The 20409-nt window shown below is 44.9% G+C and overlaps 1 protein-coding gene across 1 annotated transcript in view; it reads left to right on the forward strand.

Annotated features, from left to right (window-relative positions):
• The window catches only part of LOC137421201 (E3 ubiquitin-protein ligase MARCHF2-like), a 186410-nt gene extending 170353 nt beyond the window's left edge, over positions 1-16057 (forward strand). The window contains exon 5 of the mRNA XM_068107001.2: positions 14902-16057. Within this exon, the coding sequence (XP_067963102.2) occupies positions 14902-15054 (153 nt within the window). The 3' untranslated portion in view covers positions 15055-16057. The remainder of the gene's footprint in view (positions 1-14901) is intronic.
• The last annotated feature ends 4352 nt before the right edge of the window (positions 16058-20409 follow it).

The following is a 20409-nucleotide window of genomic DNA, read 5'->3' on the forward strand; positions in this document are numbered from 1 at the left end:
ATCAACCAGACAAACAAAACACACAAAAAGAGGGAGCGGAAGACAAGATGGGGAGAGAAGGGGAAGCACACAACCACAACATTTGAGAGCAGGGAGAAGTGTGGGAGGGAGAGGGCTTGGGGGCAGGAGGCGTGGGAGGGGGAGGGCGGGGGGGGGGAGAGGTATAAAACACAAGGGGACCGTTGTGGAACACTCGGTTGTGGGACCGTTTTGTTGTGGAACACTCGTCACAATCTCGTGCATGACGGGACATTTTGTTTAGCCTTTGCAAATTACAGAAATCCTCCTTCGTTTCTTTTTCTTGGTACTTCTGAAAACAATTCCTGGAATTTTGTCTTGCATTTGCGCCACACTGTTTGATACTTTATAATGGGAATAAACGTAACTCATGTAAAGTGTAAGGTGCCAAAATAATAATCATGATTCGTCTATCTGCTTGTGAGCCTCAAAGTCCAGTGGCAGATGGAAAAGCTTTCCTGATATCCTCGACAGATGACATCATGTTCTGTCAAGGGACTTATTAAGGATCTTGATGATCATGAAGTCACAACGAAACAGAATATTCCTTCTGATGGTTTTTGTCACTTTGTTATGCATTTTTAGAGTTGCTAAAAACTACACAACAGACCTTTTCACACCTTTTCAGTTTGAAAGGAATATTCCAGGAGGTTCCCATAGAATCATCATCATCATGAATTGAAATGATCATGACCCCTGCATCCCGCCACGTAATCCTCAACATTGTCCATGAAAACCATAGACATCGGACATAATCATCATGATGTGGAGCTGTGCTCTCACGTCGAACTCCAACAATATGGACGCGACAACGAGCTGATTTTCACTGAGCTGTTTATTCCGAGCTCGGCACGAATGCACTGAAAAAGGCTTCGCCGAGCGGCAATATATCGTTCAAATTCAAACAGTAAGCCACGCCTCTCAACGGGGCGTGGTATGCAACCCGAGTGACCGCCCGCTGATTACGTCACCGGCCGGTACAAGAGAATTGTGTCCGGTAACCGCTACATACGCCCCCCCAGAATTCACTTGTACATGGAGAGTCAGTTTGTGGGGGCCTTAATGACCCGGCCGAAACGACCCCTGGCGATTCGTGTGGGGGTGGGAGGCGGCTTGGCGGCGGATGGTCGGGCGTGGGGCTTGGTCGACGGGGGACGGCCCCGCCGTGGAGGAAGGGCCAACCGTGGAGGTTGGTCGAGGTCCAAATGGGCCGACTTGAGGCGGTCCACTGAGATATGGTCCGGTTTGCCGCCAATGTCGACGACGAACGACTTGTCGCCCCTCCTCAAGACCCGAAAAGGCCCATCGTACGGCGGCCGGAGTGGTCCCCAGTGTGCGTCGTGGCGCACAAAAACGTACTCCGCTGTGCGAAGCGCTGGGGGGACATGGGGTTGAGGACAACCATGATGAGACGTGGGCACCGGGGCAAATCTCCTGGCGGCCTCCTGGAGGACCGAGCGTTGGCGAGCCGCGGACCAGGGGCCGGTGGCGTCGAGGATGAACTCCCCCGGCACGCGCAGTGGTTGGCCGTAGACCAGCTCGGCGGTAGAAGCCTGGAGGTCTTCTTTAGGGGCCGTCCGGAGGCCCAATAGCACCCACGGGAGCCTGTCAGCCCAACCGTCGTCCTGGAGGCTGGCCCTGAGAGCGGCCTTCATTGAGGGGTGAAACCTCTCACACAAGCCGTTGGCCTGGGGGTGGTAGGCCGTGGTGCGGTGAAGTTTGACCCCCAAGGCCTGAGCGACCGCGCCCCAAAGCTCAGAGGTGAACTGTGGGCCTCTGTCAGAGGAGATGTCCGAGGGGGCGCCGAAACGGGCGACCCAGGTGCCGATGAAGGCCTGTGCCACGTCGGCGGACGTCGTTGACGTCAGTGGGACGGCCTCCGGCCACCTGGTGGTCCTGTCCACCATCGTGAGGAGATGGGTGAAGCCCCGCGAGGGGGGAAGGGGTCCCACCAGGTCCACATTGACGTGGTCGAAACGCCGCGCAGGCACGTCGAATGGTGCCAACGGGGCCTGGGTGTGCCGGTGGACCTTCGCACGCTGGCAGGCGACACAGGGGTTGGCCCAGTCGCGGACGTCCTTCCGGAGCCCATGCCAGACGAATTTCGCTGCCACGAGCTTCTGCGACGCTTTCCGGCCCGGGTGGGAAAGGCCGTGGATGGCATCAAAAACGAGCCGTTTCCATCCAGCGGGCACAATGGGACGAGGTTGGCCCAGGGAAACGTCGCACAGGAGAACTGTGCCTGTGTCCTTGAAGGGGACGTCGGACAACCGCAGGCCCATGTCCGCTGTCCGGAGGGCTTGCACCATGGGGTCGGAGTCCTGGTCGGATGCCATGCGGGCGTAATCCACGCCGAGGTGGACGGCGCCCACGACGGACCGGGAGAGGCAATCGGCCACAGCATTGTCCTTGCCCGCGACGTGCCGGATGTCCGTCGTGAATTCGGACACGGCGGAGAGGTGGCGCTGCTGATGAGCCGACCACGGCTCTGAGACCTTGGCCAATGGCCATGGCGAAGACCAGCGGTTTGTGTTCCACAAACGCTGTGAATGGGCGGCCGTCTAAAAGGTGGCAGAAGTGGCGAACCGCCAGGTAAAGGCCGAGGAGCTCGCGGTCGAACGTGCTGTATTTGCGCTCGTTAGGGCGGAGCTTCTGGGCTGAAGAAGGCCAGCGGTTGCCAAGCCCCGTTAACCCACTGCTCCTGTACGGCGCCCACCGCGTAGTCGGAAGCGTCCATGGTAAGGGCGATGGGTGCGTCGAGCGCCAAGTGCGCCAGCATGGTGGCGTTGGCGAGGGCCAGCTCAGCGCCCGTGAACGCCCCGTCCATCTCCTCGGTCCAGGCAATGTCGTGCTTGGCCGGCTTACCCCTGAGGGCCTCGTACAGGGGGCGCATGAGTTGGGCGGCGCGAGGCACGAACCCGTGGTAGAAGTTTACCATACCCAAAAACTCTTGCAGGGCCTTGACGGAGCGGGGGCGCGGGAAACCTTTAACGGCCTCCACCTTGGTCGGCAGCAGAACGGCCCCGTGCTTCGTGATGCGGTGTCCCAGGAAGTCAACGGCAGCCATGCCAAACTGGCATTTCGCCGGGTTGATGATGAGGCTGTGCTGGCTGAGGCGCGCAAAAAGTGTGTGCAGGTGAAGGAGGTGCTCCGCCCGGGAAGTGCTGGCGATGGGAATGTCATCCAGGTAGACGAACAGAAAGGTGAGATCACGCAGCACACTGTCCATCAGCCGCTGGAAGGCCTGGGCCGCGTTCTTAAGGCCAAACGGCATTCGGAGGAACTCGAAGAGGCCAAAAGGTGTAATTACAGCCGTCTTTGGAACGTCGGCTGGCCGGCCAGGTACCTGGTGGTAGCCCCGAATAAGGTCGACCTTGGAGAAGATCACCCACCCCGCCAAACGTGCGGAAAAGTCCAGGATATGCGGTATCGGGTACCGGTCGGGGGTGGTGGCGTCGTTGAGGTGGCGATAATCGCTGCACGGTCGCCATCCGCCACCCGGTTTGGGTATGATGTGCAGGGGCGAGGCCCACGCACTGTTCGAGTGCCGCACAATGCCCAACTGCTCCAGCGCGTCGAATTCCGCCTTGGCCACGGCGAGTTTGGCAGGGTCGAGGCGACGAGCCCCGGCGTAGACCGGTGGACCAGTGGTCGGAATGTGGTGTTCGACGCTGTGTTTGACGGCGACGGCCGAAAACATTGGCAGCATGAGGGCGGGGAACTCAGCAAGGAGGCGGGTGAAGTCGTCCGCGGCCGGGAGCGCACAGGCTAGCCTGGTCGGTGCGGAGCCGCTCAACGAACAAGCGAGAGAGCTGAAGGTCTCCGCGTTGACGAGCCGACGACGTTTTACGTCAACAAAAGTCCGTGGGCGCAAAGAAATCCGCACCCAACAAAGCCATGGGCACGTTCGCCATGACGAAATCCCACTTGAAACGCTGGCCCCCGAAGCAGAGTGTGACGCTGCGTGAACCGAAGGTGCGGATTGAGGAGCCGTTTGTGGCGACCAAGGTGGGGCCGCAAAGCGCGGCCTGCTTGTCCTGCCCGGAGGCGGGTATAACGCTCACCTGCGCTCCCATATCGCACAGGAAACGCCGCCCGGACGCGGTGTCCATGATGAACAAAAGGTTGCCGGAATGGCCGACGCTCATGGCAGGAAGCGAACGCCGGCCTGGTCGTTTCCCGACCCGCCGAAAGTGCACGGTGGGCGGCACGTTCTGGCCTTCTGCCCGAACCTGGCATGGTAGTAACACACGGTCCACCCCGGTGGTGGTTGCGGCGCCGGTCGTGGCGAGTGCGGCCGACGGGGTGTCATGGCGGCCACGGCCGCAAGGGGCGCTGAATCGGCCGGTGGCAGCGCCGGTCGTGGCGGGGGCGTTGCCTCGGCCGGGCCAGGTTTCCAGGCGGCCGCTCCGCAGTACCGCCCGGCCGAGAAAAAATTGTCGGCTTCCTTAGCCAGGGCGCGAGGGTCTTCGATTGCCGAGTTAGCCAAAGCTAAGCATACCTGCCCGGGTAGCTGTCGGAGAAACAGCTCGTGAAAGAGGAAATCTGGGCGGTGTTCGCCGAGCAGGGAGAGCATGTGGTCGATGCGCTCGGATGGTCGAGCCTCCCCGAGCTCAGGAAAGATCAAGCAGCTGTCGCGCGCGTTCGGCCTCAGTGAGGTCAAACGTACCGAGGAGTAGTCGTTGGAGTGCGCCGTACTTGTCGTCGGCCGGCGGGCTCTGTAGAAGGCTCAAGACCCGGGAGGCGGTGGCGGCGTTTAGCACGGAGACCACGTGGTGGAAGCGAGTCTGGTCCGCCGTGATGTGCCGCAGAGCGAACTGGGACTCCCCTTGGGCAAACCAGACAGCCGCGTGCGATTCCCAGAAGCCAGGGAGCTTCAAAGCAACGGTCGACTCCCATTGCCGTGTTCGATCACGTCGGGGTCACCAATGTGGAGCTGTGCTCTCACGTCGAACTCCAACAATATGGACGTGACAACGAGCTGATTTTCACTGAGCTGTTTATTCCGAGCTCGGCACGAATGCACTGAAAAAGGCTATGCCGAGCGGCAATATATCGTTCAAATTCAAACAGTAAGCCACGCCTCTCAACGGGGCGTGGTATGCAAGCCGAGTGACTGCCCGCTGATTACGTCACCGGCCGGTACAAGAGAATTGTGTCCGGTAACCGCTACAATTAAGTGTTTGTTTGTTTGACTAATATTCACTCCTGCACCACTCAACTGAATTCGATTAAAAGTACAACTTGTGTTCCAGGTGTGTGGTGGCGGTTTTAGGAAATTGGGATCGTTACGCGGAACGTGTTTTAACATTGAAGTGTGGGAATTATTATAGCTAACAGGGACCTGTGCAAATTCCACGTACTGTAAAATACGAGTTCAGTCCTGAACTCTCCCAACACTCTCCCCCAACCACTCAACCTTCGCCTCCAAACCCCAAGTTCTCAACCTCCACCTCCAACCCTAAAACGTCAAACCTCTCACTTTCCACAATCTTTGAGTTTTATGAAGAAAACCCTCAAATCAACATGGGTGTCTGTCAGTCCATCCGCCCGTCCGCCCAAAATGTGTTGGCGCTCATATCTCAAGGTCTATACATTGAAACTAGCTGAAACTTGGAATATACATCGGCCAATACGTCTAATTAATGGCTTTCAAAACAAATTCCACATAAGTGCCATAATTTTTGCTTGGCTCATAAGGGTGCAGCCTATTTTACCAGTTCCCTTTCGACCATAATTGCACATTAAATAATATGTAGGGCACCCATACAGGTTGGAACAGTTTATTTGACGGTACAGCCACATGAGCGTGCCAAAGTCTGAAGCCTGGGCCTAGTGTCAGATGTGCTTATATCCTCTTTATTTATTAAACATCATGCAGATGTAAATGAACACTTGTTTTACTCTGCGCACATTGCACATCACATGCAGCAAATTTCACCTCCCTGTACCTTGTATTTATTGTGATGAAAAAAAACCCAACCTTGAGGTTCGGTTTGCAAGCCACCATCTACAATTCCAATGTAAGAGACATAATTACTCTTCTTTTGGGTCTTCGGAGTCCTCGGGGTTTTTTTGGGTGCTCAGGGTCTTTTGTGTCTTCGGGATATTTTGTGTCCTTGTGGTGTTTTGTGTCTTTTGGGTAATTTTGGATCCTCGGGGTCTTTTGGGTCTCTAGGGTATTTTGTGTCTTTTGGGTCATCTGGTTCCTCAGCGTCTTTTGGGTCATTTGAGTCTTTTATACCTCTGGACCTTTGGGATCCTGGGGTCTTTCCAGTCCTCTGCATCTTTGGGGTATTTAAGGGTCTTTGGGGTATTTTGGGTCTTAGAGATAATTTATATCGTCTTGAATAAAGTCTTGTATGATGAACAAATGCATTTAATGCATGATATATATACACAAAGAATTAAGTTAAGCACCCCTACACAAATAATTAAGTTAAGCACCCCCTAATATATATTCTTTGTGTATATGTATACATTGGCATATATTCTAAGGTATGTGAGATCAAATAATGATTGGTATGACATTAGCAATTATCCATTGATGAAATGCAGATGAGTGCACTCATCTGTGACGCCCATCGCTCGTGCAGCACGTGTTATCATCCACGTGGTCGTGATTGACGCAAAGATCGCTAGAGGTCTTCTCAGAACAATGACTGTACGTTAGAAAACATAAACGTCATCCACACTGTCCGTGATGGACCTATAGCTCCATACTTAAATTGAGGTGAAAATATGCCTAAAATCCCCAAAAAATTTCACCTTAAATTATTCAGAATAAAATATTGAAAACGGCATGATTGTTATGTTTTTATGTGACCATAATATCACTTCTCCAGAAAATATAGCAATATCATGGGTATATTACACTGTTTTGACGACAACAAACTTGTAATGTGCGAGGTTGTAAAAAAACGGGGGGGGTGCTTAACTTAATTCTTTGTGTATATATATATTTGTGTCGGGTGTATGCAAATATATGTCATGATATATATATATATATATATATATATATATATATATATATATATATATATATATATATATATATATATATATATATATATTTGCATTCAATACAATGGCGGACCTTCGTTATACGCGCGGGGGGGAGGAGTGGGGAAAGAGCCGCGAGCACTTACCTTCACGGGTCCCCGGCAGTCATTGAACCTGCAACAATTAATGCAAACTGACACATAATTAAAATGTACAAAAATACTGGTTTTATTAAAGAAATGCTGGTAACAACATAATGCACGAATAATACACAAAATAATGCATTTGGGAACTTTAATTCCTAAATGGGACGTCCCCACACAGACCTGTATACTGACAAAGGGGGAAATTACTGGAAAATAAATGCGTGTTATTACCCTGCGCTCGCGAAGTGAAATCCGGGGTTAAGCATTCAGTTGCGTACGTGTGCCGTACATGTGCCGTGTGCCGTGTCTGCATTTTAAAAATTCATTTTCTCAGCAACCGTTGGTCCGATTGACAGGAAATTTTACCATAGAAGCGCCTTCGCCTGTATAATTTTTTTATTCATAATTATGATGTCATAGGTACGTGGTACGGACGCCATCTTGGAAAAATATTACACCTCTATATCTCCCAAACTGCTCAATGGAAAAATTGTAAACATGGCTCATTGTAAAGAACTCCATATGAGGAATAGGTGTTGTTAACAATGACGTCATTGGTGCCATAATTATGGTCATAATTCGACAGGGCCAACATTTAGTCTGATCAGTTTGAAATGTATTGAGCGTGATCTATGCAACAATTATATTATAAAATATAAATTTATGATGTCATCGCTCATGTGGTCTGGCAGCCATATTGGATCAAAGAAAAAAAAGGTTCAAAAACAGAAGAGTTGGCTCGCAACAAGTTGACTGTGCAGGGTAAGAATTCTATGAATAACATCTAGTTTTTGTGGGCACTTAGCTCCGAGTTGATCTTGAACCTCGTCAGGAATCGTCCAGGCCCCGAGCGAGCAATCCGGATGCGGCTAGTCCTCCCAATCATCCAGACTTCCAATGTCCTCTGCACAAGAGCGCTACAAAATGTTCACGTGCTCGTCAATGAATTCCCCTCGCGCAGGAGCGCTCTGAACTCCGACTGCCCGCCATGAAATCCCGAAGCAGAGCGAGATATGAAATCGTGACCGTTCACCAACAAAGCCAGAAGATGAGAGGAAGTCAAGAAGAGAAAATGTCGGGGAGAGCGTTCTTTTATACTCAAGGCTCTTACGTCATCCGTGCCTGCTCCACCAATCCCATAGTACTATCTTAGCAGTCCTTGCTCCAATCAATCCCGGACCAATAACTCTTCTTCGGGGCATGGCCTTATGGGACCTTGCTGGTCTTTGTGATCACCAGGTCGGTGGTATCAGCAGTAGTGCTCAATATCCTGTTTCGGTTGGTTTTATTTAGTGTTATAAATGCGCTATTTCTTGCTAGGTGTGTGTGCTGCTGTGTCATAAGGAACAGAAGAAAAATAACAGAGGCTATTACGTACAGGGGATTCATTACCCATAATCCCTAACTAATTAACATAACCCCACCCCTCATGATGGGAACGAAGATACGCGCTTACACAACATCCGGTCTAAACAAATTTCCTACTTATGATACATGGGGCTTCTTCTTCTTCACGACAGTCGGAGCACACTACCTATGCAATTCTACCTGGCTCTAAGGTAATCACTGCCTACCAATCACTGCCTCTAAGGTAACCTTCCTTCTTGCCACCCGAACTGTACAGGCCAGACCTGTGGAGTGCTGGGGATATTGTTGTCACATGCACACAGTGACCAGTCTTTGCCATAAAGGCCTGTAGCTCTTTTAAAGTTGCCATTGGCCTCTTGGTCAGTCTCAGTCTTTCTGATCAGTCTCCTCCTTGCTTGGTCATCCAGTTTGGAGAGACGGCCTGATCTAGGCAGGGTCTTGGTGGTACCATACGCCTTCCACTTCTTAATGATTGTCTTGACTGTGCTCCGAGGGACATGCAAGGCCTTTTAAATCTTTTAATACCCATCCCCTGATCTGTGCCTTTCCACAACTTTATCCCAGAGGTCTTTTGAAAGATCTATTGTGCTCATGGTTGAGTCTTTGCTGTGAAATGCACTACCCAGCAGAGGGAAACTACAGGAACAGCTCTTTTTATTTTGAAATAACCAGAATCACTGCAATCAAACACAGGTGGAGGCCAATTAACTTGTGATTTTGAAGGTGATTGGTTACACCTGAGCTAATTTACAGTTGATATTATAAGGGGGGTGTACACTTATCCAACCAACATATTCTATTTTTGCATTTTTAATTGATGTAAAATTTGTATAATTAGTTTTTCACAGTTTTTCACTTAGCTCCTCCCAATCCCAACGTGCACGAAATCCCGCACATGTGCAGACAATAGCGTCGCTTTCCACCTGCAAGCCTCAGTGCAAGCCACTCAATAGCATTGAGATTGTTATGGTGGTGATTGGTTAAACATGAATTGGAGCCGTCTATCCAAATTTCGAACTTATTTGCTCTCATCAGGACGACATACAATTTTACAATTTTCAAATGCTAGATGTTGATAGGTTTTTTTGGGGTTTTTTTTTTAACATATACATTTACGGTTTTTTAAACGTAAGTTTTCATTTACGGACGCTTTCCGACAGTTCTTTGATTTTCCCCGGTGTACCGGCTTCGATGTCTGCTAGCACGCCAAATTTCAGCCTTCTACGACACCCGGAAGGTACCAAACATAAATATCAGTCAGTCAGTGGTGAGAAAGAGCTTTGAAAAGGTGAGAAAGAAAGAGCTAAAGCCCGTCAAAAATGACGGGTTGGAACAGTTTTTGACGGTACAGTAGCCGAAGTCTGGGCCTAGTGTCAAGGGTGCTTATATCATCTTTATTTATTAGACATCCTATAGAGGTAAATGAACACTCGTTTTACTCTGCGTACTTTGCACGTCACGTTCAGCGAATGTCACCTCCCTGTGCCTTGTATTTATTGTGATTTTAAAAAAACGCTTCCATGCACCGACCTTGAGGCTCGGTTTGCAAGCCACCGTCTACAATTCCAATGTAAGAGACATAATTACTCTTCTTTTGGGTCTTTGGACTCCTCGGGGTCTTTTGGGTCCTCTGGTTCATTTGGGTCCTCAGGGTCTTTTGTGTCATTTGAGTCTTCTGGGTCCTTGGGGTCTACTAGGTGTTCATTATCTTTTGTGTCTTTAGGGTCTTTGGGTATTTTGAGTGTTTGGGGTCCATTGGGTCTTTGGGGTCTTCTGTTTCCTTGGGGCATTTTGGGTCCTCAGAGTCTTTTAGGTCTTTTAACCGGTGGACGTACAGTCGTGGGCAAAGATTGTCCAGTAACCCCCCCCCCCCCCACCCCCACTCAAATCCCTCCTAAAGCACTACTCAAAGCCTTTCAAACCTATCCTTATGAAGACACAAACACACACACACACACACACACACACACACACACACACACACACACACACACACACACACACACACACACACACACACACACACACACACACACACACATTGTGTTTTATATAGTAGATAATCCCTCAATATCGTCTTTTTACAAGTGTAATTTTCAAAATCTTTTTACATACATTTACAGACACAACATAATTCTTCGGACAATCAAAATTCGCAAACTCCCATTTGGATTTTGTATGGAATCGAACACAAAGACCAACGATCCAAGGAGATTGGCATTCCCTGAGGTGTAGTAATCGTGATTCGGAAATTACAATGTCACTTGTTTTCCCATGTCAAGGTAGTATGGCAGCTTATGTGATTTTTCTCAATACCTCATCTCAGTTAAAATGAAAAGCTGGCGGTGTCAGGATTTAAGACGACAGTTTAATTCGTGGATGAAGACCATTTACTCGCGAGCATTTCTTGGGATGACAGAAGCAGAAACATTTTTTTTAAACACCCTTCACCTGCCTGTTTGTTCTTTGGATTGTTCATGTGCGGCAGGGTTTTGGTACCTCTGGCTCCTCGTGATGAAATATTGGATATTGGGAATGAGAACATCTTCCAAGGTTAAAGCGAATGCGGGACGAGTCAAGTCAGCAGAAGAAGACAATTCTCGTTTATGGGCAGCACATCATGTTATTTTTAGAATGTGTTCAAGGTGTCATCCAGTTTAAATTCAATGTTCGTTCCTTCTTTTTCTCCATCCCAAATTAACACACCTTTTCAGAACAAGCTGTATTGCCATTGTTCACATCACTCTTCAAAGCAAAATCGTCCAAATTAAGTTTTGCTGATAGCGCAACAAAAATGATACAAAAACGATACAAAAATGATACAAAAACGATACAAAAATGATACAAAAACGATACAAAAATGATACAAAAACGATACAAAAACGATGCAAAAATGATACAAAAACGATACAAAAATGATACAAAAACGATACAAAAACGATACAAAAACGATACCAAAATGATACAAAAACGATACAAAAACGATACCAAAATGATACAAAAACGATACAAAAATGATACAAAAACGATACAAAAACGATACAAAAACGATACAAAAACGATACAAAAATGATACAAAAACGATACAAAATGATACAAAAACGATACAAAAACGATACAAAAATGATACAAAAACGATACAAAAACGATACAAAAAGGATACAAAAACGATACAAAAATGATACAAAAACGATTCAAAAACGATACAAAAACGATACAAAAATGATACAAAAACGATACAAAAACGATACAAAAATGATACAAAATGATACAAAAACGATACAAAAATGATACAAAATGATACAAAAACGATACAAAAATGATACAAAAACGATACAAAAATGATACAAAAACGATACGAAAATGATACAAAAACGATACAAAAATGATACAAAATGATACAAAAATGATACAAAAACGATACAAAAATGATACAAAAATGATACAAAAACGATACAAAAATGATACAAAATGATACAAAAACGATACAAAATGATACAAAAACGATACAAAAATGATACAAAAACGATGCAAAAATGATACAAAAACGATACAAAAATGATAAAAAACGATACAAAAACGATACAAAAATGATACAAAATGATACAAAAACGATACAAAAATGATACAAAAACGATACAAAATGATACAAAAACGATACAAAAACGATACAAAAACGATACAAAAACGATACAAAATGATACAAAAACGATACAAAATGATACAAAAACGATACAAAAATGATACAAAATGATACAAAAACGATACAAAAATGATACAGAATGATACAAAAACGATACAAAAACGATACAATATTTAGGAGGTTTGACAGGAATGTCCTTTGACAGTTTTGACAGCAGGGTCCCATGGAAATTTGACTTTTTGGGGTCTGAAAGTTATTCAGTGTTTAAAGGGTCTTTTGGTTATTTAGGGTCTTTTGGTTATTTGGGGTCTTTAAGGGTCTTCAGGGTCTTTTGGGTCCTCTTGGTCTTTTGGTTCTTCTGGGTCTTTATGGTCCTTGGGCTATTTTTGGTCTTTTAGGTCTTTGGGGTATTTTGGGTGATCGAGGTACCACTCCAGGTGATCGAGGTCTTTCAGGTATTTGGAGTATTTTGGGTCTTCGTGAACTTTCCGGTCATTTTGGTCTTCAGAGTCCTTGGGGTATTTTAGAACCTCTGGGTCTTTTAGTCCTCAGGGTGTTTGGGTCTTCTGGGTATTTAAGGGTCATTTGGGTCTTCAGGGTCTTAGTGGTCTTAAAGGGTCTTCAAAGGTCTAACGGGGTTCAGCAGTCTAAAGGGTCAAAAGGTACATTTATTGTTTGTTTGTGAACCTACTTCTCTGAGCTCCCAAGGTTAATCGCCACAAAACGTTATATGATAACATATTTTACCACCCTGCACCTAAATAGGGGTTTAAAACAGTTATTCTCACAATTCATAAATTATAGACATCCGAGCTGCCACCTGTCGCCATGATCTCCATGGCTTGATCCACATATGCAAAGCTTTATAAAACACCCAATTTTTATCGGATTTCATTATGGATACCGACATAATTAGTGAGATTGTGACCTCCGATCGTCAAATATGTTATCAGATGTGAAAAACAACTTTTAATTAAGGTAGTACTATGATCAGTAGGTTCTCAGACACTGATTTTTAACTGTCTGTAACTGATTTGTAACTGATAATTTTTAACTGTAAATATATTATATATATATTTACACTACATGACCAAAAGTATGTGGACACCCCTTCTAATTATTGGATTCGGTTGTTTCAGCCACACCCAGTGCTGACAGGTATATATAATCAAGTACCCAGCCATGCAATCTCCATAGACAAACATTGGCAGTAGAATGGGCCGTACTGAAGAGCTCAGTGACTTTCAACGTGGCACCGTCATAGGACGCCACCTTTCCAACAAGTCAGTTCATCAAATTTCCACCCTGCTAGAGCTGTCCGGTCAACTGTAAGAGCTGTTATTGTGAAGTGGAAACGTCTAGGAGCAACAACAGCTCAGCCGCAAAGTAGTAGGCCACACAAGCTCACAAAACGTGACCGCCGAGTGCACGTAGCACGTAAAAATAGTCCATCCTCATTTGCAACACTCACTACCGAGTTCCAAACTGCCTCTGGAAGCAAGATCAGCACAACAACTGTTCGCCAGGAGCTTCATGAAATGGGTTTCCATGGCTGAGCAGCCGTACACAAGCCTAAGATCACCATATGCAATGCCAAGTGTCGGCTAGAGTGGTGTAAAGCTCACCGCCATTGGACTCTGGAACAGTGGAAACGCTTTCTCTGGAGTGATGAATCATGCTTCACCCTCTGGCAGTCGACGGATGAATCTGGGTTTGGTGGATGCCAGGAGAACGCTACCTGCCCGAATGCATAGTGCCAACTGTAAAGTTTGGTGGAGGAGGGATAATGGTCTGGTGCTGTTTTTCATGGTTCAGGCTAGGCCCCTTAGTTCCAGTGAAGGGGAATCTTAATGCTACACCACACAATGACATTCTAGATGATTGTGTGCTTCATAATTTGTAGGAACAGTTTGGGGAAGGCCCTTTCCTGTTTCAGCATGACAATGCCCCCGTGCACGAAGCGAAGTCCATACAGAAATGGTTTGTTGAAATCGGTGTGGAAGAACCTGACTGGCCTGCACAGAGCACTGACCTCAACCCCATCAAATACCTTTGGGATGAACTGGAATGCCACAGCGGGCCAGGCCTCATCGCCCAACATCAGTGCCCGATCTCACTAATGCTCTTGTGGCTGAATGGAAGCAAATCCCCACAGAAATGTTCCAACATCTCGTGGAAAGCCTTCTCAGAAGAGTGGAGGCTGTTTTAGCAGCAAATGGGAGGACCAACTCCATATTAATGCCCATGATTTTGGAATGAGATGTGTGATGTTCAGGTGTCCACATACTTTTTGTCATGTAGTGTATATATACACACAATATCCAGTGGTTAAGATTATTATCTGATAGTTATATAACCAATGGATAAACGACTGGTGTTCAAAAGGATAGATAACGGTTGGATAGCGGGACAAAGGCTGGATAAGGTGTAGATTATCTTTTGATAGGTACATAATAACCCACAATGCATTGCACTGCCATCTGCTGGCAAAACAATCAAGGTGGCATAAGAGAGTGAAACTTGAAAGAGGAAGGCAAACTTTATGTTCTTCCCTGCACCTTAACTTCCTTTGAACTGCCTGGAATCTTCTGAAATAACAGGTAATGCTGTTGATGTGCTCTGCGGCATTGGGAGGGAGCAGAAGGAAAGGGTGCGATATGTTCATGGAACACGAGTCAACTATGAATAATACATCGTTTTCTTTTTCCCACCGTGTGTGCGCAGGTATCTTTGAGGTATCACCTTCGGCTCTTCCATGACTGGAGGCAGTCCCACCAACGTGTCTGTCTGGTGCTGCAGCCCTTGTCACGGCCGACGAGGCCGAACTCGGGCCTCGCACCTATCCTGACTCACACCTACAAGGAAACTGTGTTATGAGATGAAGCCATACCCGGATATGCTGGTTCACCAAATTGCCGCCGCCATGTTGTCAGTCATTTTGGGTGTTGTTAGGGTTAGGTCAGTCCAATCAGGTCTCAGATACAGCAGTAACCTCAGGATGGATATCGAAGCCGCCATTGTGGCATGGCCTCCATGTGTTCATATGAACTGATCTTTTCCAATTCATATGACAATCCATTGCTACATTCGTTATCATAAAACACAGGACCAACCAGCTTCATAAAACACAGGACCAACCAGCTTCCATCAGTTTCAAAATCGTGAAGTCCACAATGTGCGGTCTCTGTCGGCTCGAGGGGAGAAGACCCCGTGGTAAGATTTCTACATTGGGGATTATGTAATATGGTCTGGGGCATGACTATGGATGACCTGGCGATTGAAGGGGTGGTGGTGGTGGTTGGTGTGCAGCCACCAGGCTGCTGGTTGCATCATTTTACTGTGGGTGCGTCTGCCGCTGATAGAATGCCTCTCTAACACCAGTTACCTGGTGCTCATTTTGCCGACCTCGGAAGGATGACAGGCTGAGGCAACCCCACCTGGTGTTAATTCAACGGAATTCGAACTCAGGACCTTAGGATCCCAAGCCCGCCACCCCAACCGTTTGGGGCAACACCTGGTATATGGAAGGGGTAAATGTTGGGGACGCAGGGGTGCGCCATGACAGATATTCGGAAAGCAATGGTGATTTCAGGTAGAGTTTAACCCTTATAGGGTTTGGTGATCAATTTACATGTATTCGTGAAATGAACTATTGATTTACCCAAGGTAAGGAAATGAACTTTTTGTTATTCGTTGCTGAGCATATTAGTATGGTACTAAATGCAACATGAGATTCAATATTGGATAGCCAGCTTAAAAATAAAAATGTGGCTGCAGCATCACATTGTTAGGTCTTTGTAGGTATTATTATTCCACAACTGACTTGCAGTTATATTTGAAAGCGGGTTGTATGTACCACTTTATAAACGGTCGTTAGCGGAGGTGGAACTTGGTGCCTTTCTCAATAACTATGTCCACATGTGGTGGGAGTTTTTCTTTGTGACACCTGCTGGCACCTGCTGGCACCTGACTAAAATGGCCGGTGAAGAATGTTCAGCTGTCCTGACATCTTTGTGCTCCCCATTCAATATCCGTGACAACTCATCCCTCCATGCACAATGTGCTGCACATCAATAATGCAGCACAACCTTCCAGGACTGCAGCTCTCGATCAAACACAGAGCACGTGTCACTGCGTTTCTTATTTATAGTTTCATTGATCCACATATGGGGTGATTTTTTTAATTTGAGAACCCTAAATAATATCCCATACACGAAAAACGATATCTGTTGGGAACCCAATATTTTGTGGAAATGTCGCCGAATGTCAGAGAAAGACGTAACATGGTCCTGAGAGTTATCGGACGTGAATTATCACGTGAACCGGCAGTGACGTTTAACATTTAACGGTTCTCACTCGGTCACACCAGGTGCTCAATGTGGAAGCGCGAGAGTTTCTCTTCGAACATGACATCAAAAATGCATCCTTTCGGGAATGTCAAACTGGTGAGGGAGATTAGAGAAACAGGGTGTGTGAAAGTAAAAAATGAGTGTTATAGAAACTGGTGAAGCAGATTAGAGAAACAGGGTGTGTGAAAGTAAAAAATGAGTGTTATAGAAACTGGTGAAGCAGATTAGAGAAACAGGGTGTGTGAAAGTAAAAAATGAGTGCTATAGAAACTGGTGAATCAGATTAGAGAAACAGGGTGTGTGAAAGTAAAAAATGAGTGTTATAGAAACTGGTGAAGCAGATTAGAGAAACAGGGTGTGTGAAAGTAAAAAATGAGTGTTATGGAAACTGGTGAAGCAGGTTAGAGAAACAGGGTGTGTGAAAGTTTAAAATGAGTGTTATAGAAACTGGTGAATCAGATTAGAGAAACAGGGTGTGTGAAAGTTTAAAATGAGTTTTATAGAAACTGGTGAATCAGATTAGAGAAACAGGGTGTGTAAAAGTTAAAAATGAGTGTTATAGAAACTGGTGAAGCAGATTAGAGAAACAGGGTGTGTGAAAGTTAAAAATGAGTTTTATAGAAACTGGTGAAGCAGATTAGAGAAACAGGGTGTGTGAAAGTTAAAAATGATTGTTATAGAAACTGGTGAAGCAGATTAGAGAAACAGGGTGTGTGAAAGTTAAAAATGATTGTTATAGAAACTGGTGAAGCAGATTAGAGAAACAGGGTGTGTGAAAGTTAAAAATGATTGTTATAGAAACTGGTGAAGCAGATTAGAGAAACAGGGTGTGTGAAAGTTTAAAATGATTGTTATAGAAACTGGTGAAGCAGATTAGAGAAACAGGGTGTGTGAAAGTTAAAAATGATTGTTATAGAAACTGGTGAAGCAGATTAGAGAAACAGGGTGTGTGAAAGTTAAAAATGAGTGTTATAGAAACTGGTGAGGGAGATTAGAGAAACAGGGTGTGTGAAAGTTAAAAATGAGTGTTATAGGAACTGGTGAAGCAGGTTAGAGAAACAGGGTGTGTGAAAGTTAAAAATGAGTGTTATGGAAACTGGTGAAGCAGGTTAGAGAAACAAGGTGTGTGAAAGTTTAAAATGAGTGTTATAGAAACTGGTGAATCAGATTAGAGAAACAGGGTGTGTGAAAGTTAAAAATAAGTGTTCTAGAAACTGGTGAAGCAGGTGAGAGAAACAGGGTGTGTGAAAGTTTAAAATGAGTGTTATAGAAACTGGTGAAGCAGGTTAGAGAAACAGTGTGTGTGAAAGTTTAAATGAGTATTATGGAAACTGGTGAAGCAGGTTAGAGAAACGGGGTGTGTGAAAGTTTAAAATGAGTGTTATAGAAACTGGTGAATCAGATGAGAGAAACAGGGTGTGTGAAAGTTTAAAATGATTGTTATAGAAACTGGTGAAGGAGATAAGAGAAACAGGGTGTGTGAAAGTTAAAAATGAGTGTTATATAAACTGGTGAAGCAGATTAGAGAAACAGGGTGTGTGAAAGTTAAAAATGATTGTTATAGAAACTGGTGAGAGAGATTAGAGAAACAGGGTGTGTGAAAGTTTAAAATGATTGTTATAGAAACTGGTGAGGGAGATTAGCGAAACAGGGTGTGTGAAAGTTAAAAATGATTGTTATAGAAACTGGTGAAGCAGATTAAAGAAACAGGGTGTGTGAAAGATAAAAATGATTGTTATAGAAACTGGTGAAGCCGATGAGAGAAACAGGGTGTGTGAAAGTTAAAAATGATTGTTATAGAAACTGGTGAAGGAGATTAGAGAAACAGGGTGTGTGAACGTTTAAAACGAGTGTTATAGAAACCGGTGAAGCAGGTTAGAGAAACAGGGTGTGTGAAAGTTAAAAATGAGTGTCATGGAAACTGGTGAAGCAGGTGAGAGAAACAGGGTGTGTGAAAGTTAAAAATGATTGTTATAGAAACTGGTGAAGGAGATAAGAGAAACAGGGGGTGTGAAAGTTAAAAATGAGTGCTATAGAAACTGGTGAATCAGATTAGAGAAACAGGGTGTGTGAAAGTAAAAAATGAGTGTTATAGAAACTGGTGAAGCAGATTAGAGAAACAGGGTGTGTGAAAGTAAAAAATGAGTGTTATGGAAACTGGTGAAGCAGGTTAGAGAAACAGGGTGTGTGAAAGTTTAAAATGAGTGTTATAGAAACTGGTGAATCAGATTAGAGAAACAGGGTGTGTGAAAGTTTAAAATGAGTTTTATAGAAACTGGTGAATCAGATTAGAGAAACAGGGTGTGTAAAAGTTAAAAATGAGTGTTATAGAAACTGGTGAAGCAGATTAGAGAAACAGGGTGTGTGAAAGTTAAAAATGAGTTTTATAGAAACTGGTGAAGCAGATTAGAGAAACAGGGTGTGTGAAAGTTAAAAATGATTGTTATAGAAACTGGTGAAGCAGATTAGAGAAACAGGGTGTGTGAAAGTTAAAAATGATTGTTATAGAAACTGGTGAAGCAGATTAGAGAAACAGGGTGTGTGAAAGTTAAAAATGATTGTTATAGAAACTGGTGAAGCAGATTAGAGAAACAGGGTGTGTGAAAGTTTAAAATGATTGTTATAGAAACTGGTGAAGCAGATTAGAGAAACAGGGTGTGTGAAAGTTAAAAATGATTGTTATAGAAACTGGTGAAGCAGATTAGAGAAACAGGGTGTGTGAAAGTTAAAAATGAGTGTTATAGAAACTGGTGAGGGAGATTAGAGAAACAGGGTGTGTGAAAGTTAAAAATGAGTGTTATAGGAACTGGTGAAGCAGGTTAGAGAAACAGGGTGTGTGAAAGTTAAAAATGAGTGTTATGGAAACTGGTGAAGCAGGTTAGAGAAACAAGGTGTGTGAAAGTTTAAAATGAGTGTTATAGAAACTGGTGAATCAGATTAGAGAAACAGGGTGTGTGAAAGTTAAAAATAAGTGTTCTAGAAACTGGTGAAGCAGGTGAGAGAAACAGGGTGTGTGAAAGTTTAAAATGAGTGTTATAGAAACTGGTGAAGCAGGTTAGAGAAACAGTGTGTGTGAAAGTTTAAATGAGTATTATGGAAACTGGTGAAGCAGGTTAGAGAAACGGGGTGTGTGAAAGTTTAAAATGAGTGTTATAGAAACTGGTGAATCAGATGAGAGAAACAGGGTGTGTGAAAGTTTAAAATGATTGTTATAGAAACTGGTGAAGGAGATAAGAGAAACAGGGTGTGTGAAAGTTAAAAATGAGTGTTATATAAACTGGTGAAGCAGATTAGAGAAACAGGGTGTGTGAAAGTTAAAAATGATTGTTATAGAAACTGGTGAGAGAGATTAGAGAAACAGGGTGTGTGAAAGTTTAAAATGATTGTTATAGAAACTGGTGAGGGAGATTAGCGAAACAGGGTGTGTGAAAGTTAAAAATGATTGTTATAGAAACTGGTGAAGCAGATTAAAGAAACAGGGTGTGTGAAAGATAAAAATGATTGTTATAGAAACTGGTGAAGCCGATGAGAGAAACAGGGTGTGTGAAAGTTAAAAATGATTGTTATAGAAACTGGTGAAGGAGATTAGAGAAACAGGGTGTGTGAACGTTTAAAACGAGTGTTATAGAAACCGGTGAAGCAGGTTAGAGAAACAGGGTGTGTGAAAGTTAAAAATGAGTGTCATGGAAACTGGTGAAGCAGGTGAGAGAAACAGGGTGTGTGAAAGTTAAAAATGATTGTTATAGAAACTGGTGAAGGAGATAAGAGAAACAGGGGGTGTGAAAGTTAAAAATGAGTGTTATGGAAGCTGGTGAAGCAGGTTAGAGAAACAGGGTGTGTGAAAGTTAAAAATGAGTGTTATAGAAACTGGTGAATCGGGTTA

This window comes from Myxine glutinosa, chromosome 2 (genome assembly GCF_964187855.1).
Source record: "Myxine glutinosa chromosome 2, kmMyxGlut1.1, whole genome shotgun sequence".
In the NCBI taxonomy this organism is placed as follows: Eukaryota; Metazoa; Chordata; class Myxini; order Myxiniformes; family Myxinidae; genus Myxine; species Myxine glutinosa.